A 9,915-nucleotide genomic window follows, 5' to 3' on the forward strand; every position below is an offset into this window, starting at 1 on the left:
GTTTGAATTAATTTTCGGGCAAGAACGCTTCAAGAAAACTTTAAAACAACGTTCTTGTTTTGGCTTCCGCGTATGACGTATGCCCCGAAAAGTTACTCTGTATCTTCTTGCTGCTAGTTGTGAGATGTTTTTTTTTTTAATCCTTTTCGGCACTTAAAAAATGGACATTGCTTCATTGAAGGGGAAGATAAAATATACTAAATATAAAACTTTATAATAAAAAATTCTTATCAACTTGATGCTATATGTATAAATACCCCAAACCACATAGCTAATCATTGCCTCTACGTTTTTCGGCACTTAATCATGCTCGCACTATATACAGTGAATTGGCAATGGAGATCAATTCAAGTTGAATCAGTTTTAAGTAACGATGGGAGGTGTTACTCATTTAGCTTCATGTTTTAAAACGGACCAAAGGTGGATTCTCATCTCATGTCAATTGCTATATATCCAGGTACGTAGAACTTATCCGTTAACATCATATATTGAGAACAGTTCATGAAGCTTAGCTAAACAAAATTTAAGTACGTATAACAAGATGCTTTAGTTAACCACTGACTTGATTAATACATACATAAGGGAAAAAAGCAAGCAAAAATGACTATAAATGAAACTAGTTCATTGGGTGTAAGCAAGCAATGTGATTGGCAAACCTTTCTACTAAATGCTTGTATATAAAAAGAAAATCATTATTTGTAATTTTTTTTCTAACAACCATTCGGCAAGTTTTTCCGCCCTTCTTGAACTTATTGACTGATTCTTCAGAAAACATTAAATGATTTTAAGTTTTTTTCCCCCTTGGTTTTCCATGGTTTCGATTGGTTCCGGTACACTTGGCGAAGTAATTATTTGAGACTTCAAATTAAGTATAAGAAGTGGAAATGTTGACTTTAAAGTTCAAAACTTGTACAGCAACATTACTTGTAGGTAGCTGAAAATTCCCTCTTTTAGTCCCCATCCTTCAGTTTTTTACTTAGAAGAGAGGATTAGATTAGGTACATTCTTATAATATAATTCTCCAGTGTTTTAATTTGAATAAATTATAGTAATATCCTACGTCAATAATAGAACATATAATTGAACTCACACTCAAGGGAGAACCACATTATAGGTGGTAAAAACTTGGTCGTCCATGCCTCCACAATGAAATAGGTTTAAATCCTTGATTATATCAACATGAGAATCTTGTTGGAGGTTAGTATTTTTAATATATCTATAAGCATTATATTATTTGAGTTGTGAGGTATATCTTGATCTTAGTGTTTTTTAATCCTAACTTCCATGTTTTACAACCGAAAAAAGGGCAATGTATCCCCTTTACTAAGTAACATGTAATTAAATGCCATTATGCTTTTAATTTTCTCTGAGCCATGAAGATTGTCTTGTTTCTAACATTTTCCTGGTGCTAAGTCACTAATAAAACCATTATTTAATTTGGAAAGGACGAGTTGGGGCTAAATCTTAGTTTCATCCCCAAGTGCTCACTTAATGGATCACAAATCTACATATATATGGGCTTCACAAGTAATTGAAAGGTCTTGCATATAAGACTTGCACTTTCATGTGGATGCTAGATTTTTGTTTTTGAAAGGAATCAATTACAATCATGCATATATACTTGTCAAGAAAGAGTGTGGCTCTGAGCCCCAAATTTCTGTTCATTTGAAATATTTTATAGAACTATGAGCTTTTTTATATCTCAAAACTAGTTTGGGTCTCATGCATTCAATGAAGTGTTACAAATATGTCATATTTTCATAGTCCATGAATACTGCGACTTACAGATAAATAACTAACCTGCTTATGAAAGTTTAACCATTGCAGCTCAAAGTGGGGAAATTTAGTCAATTACTAATTAATTAATTATACCAATTAATTACAAGATATGCATGCCAAAAATTATTTAGACTTTCAAGATTAGAAAGCTGAACTAAATTTAGATTATTGAGGATTTAGAGGAGCTCAAAATATAAAATATTTTTAGAAAGTGATCATTTAGCTTCCTTAATTTGCTTAGTAATTGTTCTTAATTAAAGGTGACATATGGTAGCCAATTGCTTACTTTAATAGCAAGTCCCTTATGAAATCAATTCAAGCATTATTCTTCCAATAGCCCAATAAATCCCTAATTTAGTTATGTGTAATTAATAAGTGGGTATTTGTCTCATTAATAAAACTGACAACTTAGTATCTCAAATATAACGTACTCACCTGTAATTACTCAAATCCCTAATATTTGATCAATAACTCACAGTTGAGAGCCTTATGGGTGAACTCTATAAGTACTCATTGAGTCTGGAAGTATGACTTAGCTTGGTGAGCCTTTGAGACCCACAACTCACCAAACATTTTTCTGCTAAAAAAAAATTAATCTTGTATATAAAATTAACCTAACTGAGAAAGATCTGTCCACTGCCCTCTATACAAAAAATTGGCAAAGGATAATAATATTACATCACTTGATGAAAGTATTATTATTTTAATATTTTAATTAAAATATTAATAGTTATTTAATTTTCATAATTTTTATTTGTTGACTTCTAATGTGATAAGTGAAAATATGTAGAAAGTAGATAATTAATAAAAGTTACCACCTATAGTGTAGTTAATCTTTTTCATAATTTACATCATTTAGTTTATTTCTTTATTTAATATTTCTATACTAACTTAAATAATAATTATTTGCGTTTAAGGGAAAATTTGTCTCAAGTTTTTCACTAGACGCAATTGGCATCCTTATCTTTCGACCAGTGAGCGCAATAGAACTCAAGAATTTTAAAATATAGTGATAACTAATGCCCTATAGCAACGTTTAACAACATTGATTATTAGTTGAACAGTTCTAAAAATTAAAAAGCGATTGTGCTAATTAAGTTTGTTTTGAGGAGCAATTAATATTCTAAACTTTTAATTGGAATAATTTTTCCCCACAATGGATAAGTGGTAAGGGAATCCTTAAAAAAATTTCCATCAAGCGGCAAGTAAAATCCTTACACACAATTTAAATACACAAATTGAGTATTGCAAGTTGTCAAGTGAACTTATTGCTACAATTCACAAAAGTTCAGTCCAAATCACTTTTATTCATCCCTCCCACCTTAGACTATTTTATATTGCCCAGGGTCGGTTCGAGCAAGTCTGTATTTACTCATGGTTAAGCCTAGGCAAGCCCAGACTTGTTTGTAGACACATGTTTTGACTTAGCTTGTTCATGGGCAAAATAAGTGCAAGTCCGATCTAGATTTTGTTCAGAGATAAGTTCATGAGACACTTTAGTAGAGTTGATTTTGTAGTCAATCAACCTCTGACATGGCTTTTAGTCAAAATTTGAGAATACAAAACCATTGTTTTTAACATTGATAATAAGTTGTTGGATCCTTCTTCTAATTTAAACGTTGATACAACACAAAAATATTCTATTAATAAAAGGCTTATGATATCAATTGTTGATTCATAAAAACTTCACAAATAAAATTGTCCTTTATAACCTTCATAATTATTCAACTAATGATGTTAAATGTTATTGCATGACAACATTGTACCAATTTCAAAATTTTCAAGATATTATTACATTAATCATAAGTTATCAATTGTACTTAGGTGGAACACTTGGACAAATTTACCATTAACCCTTGTTATTTTAAGACAATGAGATGAGAAATTTTATTTTAAGCGGTGGACGAGCCTGGCACAAAAATATTGATGAGATCAGAGCGGGGTTCAATACTGGCTACAAATATGTTTTGTACAGGTGATCATGCAACATGTCCCACTCTAAAAGCTGCCACGTGTTTAAAGGCATTCTCGTGATGCCACGTGGTGCTTGTTCGGCAAAGACCGTTCGCCGCCTCGCCACAACCAGAGTTTCGTAAGTGCGAATCCCCTGCTTTGTTCTCAGCCTGCACAACATTCTTGTAGGAACGTGGTACTATTTTATTGGACCAATCTTACTTAACCAAAAACTTACAAAAGAAAACATTTTGTATAACGTTCTAAATTTAAATAGTAATATATAAAACTATAATTATATGTTTGTTTTGGTTTTATATGTTTCCACGGAACACATACAAGGGGAAAAAAACTCTAAACCCAAACTCTTCATGAAAATATAGTATTAATTGAGAAGTTAAGACATGTTAATTCTAAATTTGAATTATGGGGATTATCGTTAAAATTAAAGGATTTGCTCTCGAGTTAGAGAAAAACAAAAAATGCGTGATATAAAAATTAGGATAGCAAATTTGAGAATGTTAAGATGAATTCTTACTCGTACAAAAGAAAAGACAAGATCTCAACTGCACACCAGGAAAAGTTAATTAACATGATCAACAAAAGTTATTTATGGTTTTTTTTTATCATAAAAGTTATTTATGTTTGCTAGAGATGTAATAATATATATTCTGCGATATATGTAATCATTCTTACTTAATGAGAAAAAACTTATTATTGTGGTCTTCTAGACTTTGCTCATTGTGATTAAAACAAATATGCATCGTATCGATTCTCGTGATGAGACAATATATATACATATATTGAACGGATAGGCCGTCAACTTAGTACGTAGGGCGCACGGTAATAGCGTGTACCGCGAAACATGGAATCAAAATTCGACTGTTTCAAAGATCTTACAGGAATTTTGCGTCGGGGCTGAATCGAACTGGACCGGACTTGGCTTTGGAAGAAGAGAGATGAATCAAATCGAGACGCGCCGCGCGTGCAGAAAACGCACCTTGAGGATACTGAGCTGCTAATTAGTTCCTTTAGATTCATTTCATAATCTTCTTATATGTGATTCGATCTGCAAGTATCTGATCGTCCTCAATTTTTCTCTTCTTTTTTTTTGGGTGATTTTATTGGGATTAATGTTTTTTTTTTCTCAGTAGGCCTATTTGTAATAATTTGAAATCGAAGATGTAATTGGAAATTTGGTTTCGTATTCGCTCTGATCCACTATTAATTTGGAATTGTGATAGTATATTTGATAGATGTTGTCAAGATATTCAAGGTGATGGAAAACGAAAAATTTGAAAACATTAAATTATGTCGTATGTGTGTTTGAATACTCAAAAGTATTCCAATTTTCAGAATTTGAGCTAAAACAGTTGGATTACTTCAATTGGGTCTTAATTAATTAGCCGATAAAGGAAGCGGGTTTCCCCAAGTTACAGATAATTGGATCTAATGAACAAATTCTATTTAATTTCTTGTTATATCACATATACAAAAATTTAAGCAGATCAATGAACGCCTAATTAAGCTTTGCGTTTCCTTCTATTAAAGTTATTATTTAAATATTTGAGTTGATATGGTTGTAGCTGCAAATGATTTAGAAGCTAAGTAAATAAACCTTGATTCGGAGAAAAGAATAGAGTAGAGTTAATTAATATATGGAATATATGATTTACAAAACATCATTTTGGTTTAACATATATGCCAGTCGAGATATTAGTTTCAAGATCTTCAAGCTTAAAACTTTTGTGTTGTGTCAATAAAATAGTTTAAAAAGCAAGCTTGAGAAAGAAGGAGAAAATAAAAGTATAGAAGAAGAACCTTGGAGACAAAACAATAAATAAATAACACGAGTTTTTTTGACTTCCAACTTACATTTATATGTAGTTTAGTACTGACCTCCAAAGCCACAAGAGCTTGACTACAACACAAGACACACTCAGACGAACAGCACACTTTCTTCGTTCTTCTTCTTGATTTTTTTTTTTTTTTGACTCAGACGAAAGAAACACTCATCTTTGAGTCATGACGACCCACACAACATTTGACACTAATTAATATGTCCTTTTATACAGTTAGACATTTATTTAACTTAGAAAAACTTATAAAAACTAGACCACATATAACAATATAACAATAACACATCGATCCGTTGAAGTGTGCATTAATGCAGATAGTGAAACTCGTTGACACATCTTTGATGAAACTTTTAAGCCTTGTACCTGAGATTGTTTTTTCTTCTAATAAGGATTTACTTTGAGAGTGTCAATGAACCTTCCCTTTGAAATGTCATTAGAGGATATGAAGTTAAGATATTCCCTGAAGCTGAACTCATTGTAGGACTTTGGTCTCTGATCATTCACAAGTTTTGGGGCTGGACCGACCTTTGTGTTCATTCCAAAGCTGTGAAGACTTGCTATGGACAGTCTCTTCTCTTCACAATTCACTGTTGCTCTGTGAATCACACTCTTGTACAGTCCATTGCTTAGTATTTCCATTTGATCTCCCAGTTGTACCACCAAAGCTCCTTCAATAAATGGAACCCTAATCCAATTGTTGTCACTGTCCTTGATTTCGAGCCCGGGCCGGGTTTGGAGCAGGATCGTGAGCAACCCAAAATCCGAATGAGGCAGGATCCCTAAGGTAAGTCCAGGTTCTGGGCAAGCTAGGTAGCAGTTTACAGCTAGGACTTGAGAGCCTTGTTTGATTTCTTCTTCTAAGTAATTAGGGTTTAGGCCTAGGCTTTCAAAAACAGTTTCAGCAAGTTGGTTTTGTAGTACTTGTGCTGCTTTTGCGTAGTTTCCCATTTTCTCCCTGTCTCCGCATGTCATAAAAATTGACATCTTTTAGGAGCTTTCTTGTAGACTAATGAATCATAATGTCTGGTATATGAACTTAGAATTAATTGTCATAGGTCTAACTATAACTTTTAATCTGTATGGAATTCCTTGTAAATTAACCTTCATTTTATCGTTTCAATTTCTTCATTTACACTTGAAGTTTTTTAGCAATCTTTTTCCTATAGATTTGATCAATTGAGAATCCCAAGCTAAGGAAATATTAAAAACGCACAAGTTGGCGCATTTTGTCAATCACTCTCACAAAGTCAAACCTAAAGAAGACAATGATGGTGGCGTATTAAAAGGTAATGCATGTTAGTTGCACCTGTGTTCCTTTTAGCATTAAATAAAGTAGTTTTTGGAGAGAAAATGGTGGGCTCAACTTTTAAAAATATGGTTCAAACAAAGGTTGCGTCCCACGTCTTTACCTAGGAAGATTGACAATTTGCAACCTAAAAAAATTATCAAATTTGGATCTCACCATTATTTAAACCCTGAAATTTCAGTACTTTAATTTTCTCATATCTGCTAGTATTGGTTTTTTTTTTTAAAAAAAAAGTCCCATGCTAACATGAACGATTTCTCATCAGATCTTTAATATACGACCATTCTATCTTTGTCTATCTATCTCATCACTTCATTTGAAGTGTTATTATACAGATGAAAATAAAATTTTTAACTCGAAGTGAGGAGAGAGATAAAAAAATGGTTAATCCCACTTTGTACATGAGTATCACAAAAGTCACTTGAGTGAAATCCATGTAAAATGTATGATGATTAGATTCATAGGACTTGGTTTCATGTTATTGATAATAATGCTAATTAGTATTTGATTTATGAAGACTTAATAATTACCTGTAACTTCATGGATTAGAAGGCCACCAACGGATCCAATCAGGGAGAGGATGTGAGTAGTGTTTGATGAAGTCTCTCCAGCAGTAAACTTCGTCCTTAGCATGGTTAAAGCTTGTACCATACCTCACAGGTTTGTCACATCATCAGAATATAACTTCATCTTTTCTTCACTGGGCATGTCGAAGAACTCTCTTGCAGCTTCCAGGGCATCGTCCATCACAGATTGATCAATCCCATGATTAATAACCTTAATAAAGCGCAATTCATCCACGTAATTAGTTTGATCTTATTTAGGTTATCATGACTAGCACAATAGAACTAAACAAGTGAAGCTAATAATAATGATGCATGCATGTGTTATGAGCACACATTCAAAGAACAAATTCATCCCAAAAGATTAGCCTATTAAGTGAGAATTAAAATTTCTTGAACTTATAAACCTTGCTTTACTTGCCAAGCTCTCTATTATAGGGCTCATAATAAAGTCACCCTATTTGAGAGCTGAAATCCTCGACAACTCCACTCCACGATACCTTACTTAGCTTCTGCAAGTATCACTTTCTATAACATCAACTTCTTAATGAGAGCATAAGTATAATAAGTGAGTCTATTCTAAAAAGCTAGCTTGGTTGGTAGAAGAATTTCTTAAATTTATAAACCCTACTTTATTTTTGAGACTCCCTAACATGAGACTCATAACAACACATGAAGCACAAGAACTTGATTTTAATATTGTAACATCCAAGTGCGTGTATATATAGCAAGACTAACACAATTATGAAAGGAAAATTTTCTTTCATGCACCTGTTACAAGTTAGCTAGAATATTTGTGCATGTGGGGCCCATGACATTGCATGTATATTTGTACGAGACTTAAAATGCTAAGAATATTCTAAATTACTCTTTTGGGTGAAAGGGTAAACTAATTAACTTGGAAAAGAGAGGGGAAAAAATAGGAATTGACAGGGCATATATATATATATATATATATAAGTGATACCATATAGACACCAAGTTCTTCAGAGACAGCACGAATATTGTGGATGGTCTGAGACCTAAGAGACTGATCATGTAAAGAAGACAAGTCTATAATGGGCATGGTGGTGGAGATCTGAACATTAGGGTTTGGTCGCTGTGAGGTTGGAAGAACGTAGCGTTCTGGTATGGAAGATACTCCTTGCTGATCAAGAGCCATAACACAAGTAAAAGACGAAGCATGATCTGCTCCCTCAATATTCTCCATCACTTCTATATTATTGCAATACTGTGAATGATCTGGTCAAGCTCACATAAGCCTATTTATATGCTCATGTGGTGGGTGTATTATTATCATAATAATCTCTCAAGTCATGTATCGCTTTACTGGTACAATTACAATGTATGTGAACCAAATAATAAATATAGTTGCAGAATAGTGATGGAAGGTTGAACAACAGAATAAATTGAAAGAAAGTCATGAATGATGGAAGAAGGTTGAAGGGATCACACAACATATTAATATAATATTACAGGATGAATTTGTACCAAGTTACATAGCTATGCACGCATTCATATGCTCATCGCGTGTACACACATTTGGAGCTTTTGGATTTTTTAATTGAGAGCATGGAACCTCAGATTGTGGGCGTTTGATTTTTCTGGTAAAAAGAAAAACGAATAAAAGAATTCATGTGGGTTGGATTAGATGACTCATGTTTCATTCATCCTCTGCGAAGTTAACACGTTAGGTTTCTTAACCCCGCCGAATCTAAAAGCCGACATTGACATGATCCACAAAAAGGGACGATTTGTCGTTTATTGTCATTAAAGTGATTGAGTTATTTATGTCAAGCTTTACTATTTGGGAGAAGTACTTGAAGTCCCTGTCAATATTTCTAAATACAGTTATCAATAAAATTGAAAGCAGTTGATAGTATTGAGTAAACTTAGTTGTAATTTTTCTTACTATGTTTTTGCTACAATAATGATTATATTATTGTTAGAGTATAACTAAAGGTGGTTAATTTGTTTAACTATTGTTATGTTGAGATATGTGTCATGATTAGTTCGGTACTTAGCTCTCTATATATAAGTTGTACTTTTTCTACAGAAATAACATGATTTCATTCTCTGTCATTATTGTTTCTTGAAGTATTTGGCATGGTATCAGAGCTTTTGCGCTCAGGCAAAGCTCCGATCCAGTTATACTAAACTACGGTGACATTGACGTCGGACTATCTCCCCTCTAAAGATTGATAGATTGGCAAAACAATGTCTTCTTCCAGAGATACATCTATTGTTCCAGAAATTGATATTGGTGTTTTGTCTCGAAGCTTCACTAACAAGAAGATAATAGTAAAGCTTGATGACTCCAACTATCTCATCTGGAAACAGCAAGCTTTTTTCATGATTAAACAGCATCATCTTGCTTCTTTCCTTGATGGATCTATTCAAGTGCCACCAAAGACGCTGTGTGACGATCATGGATGCGAAGTCATCAATTCTGCAT

At 33.1% G+C, this 9,915-nt stretch overlaps 1 protein-coding gene and 1 long non-coding RNA gene across 3 annotated transcripts; one reads left to right on the forward strand and one right to left on the reverse strand.

Annotated features, from left to right (window-relative positions):
• Positions 1–297: 297 nt before the first annotated feature.
• Positions 298–4,941, forward strand: LOC129287676 (uncharacterized). Of its 2 annotated transcripts, none has more exons than XR_008587771.1 (2): positions 298–457; positions 1,115–4,941. It is a non-coding gene; the product is annotated as an uncharacterized LOC129287676 (long non-coding RNA). The 2 variants fall into 2 exon arrangements; XR_008587772.1 differs by having other exon boundaries at positions 3,604–4,941.
• Positions 4,942–5,569: 628 nt separating this feature from the next.
• Positions 5,570–8,667, reverse strand: LOC129287566 (flavanone 3-dioxygenase 3-like). The gene is given in 4 exon segments (XM_054923769.1): positions 5,570–6,546; positions 7,428–7,563; positions 7,566–7,674; positions 8,428–8,667. Coding segments are annotated over 4 exon segments (1,014 nt in total). The 5' UTR covers positions 8,623–8,667; the 3' UTR covers positions 5,570–5,972.
• Between the last annotated feature and the right edge of the window lie 1,248 nt (positions 8,668–9,915).

Source organism: Prosopis cineraria, unplaced genomic scaffold (assembly GCF_029017545.1).
Source record: "Prosopis cineraria cultivar Desert tree isolate PC_DT_omini unplaced genomic scaffold, ASM2901754v1 PC12, whole genome shotgun sequence".
NCBI lineage: Eukaryota > Viridiplantae > Streptophyta > Magnoliopsida > Fabales > Fabaceae > Prosopis > Prosopis cineraria.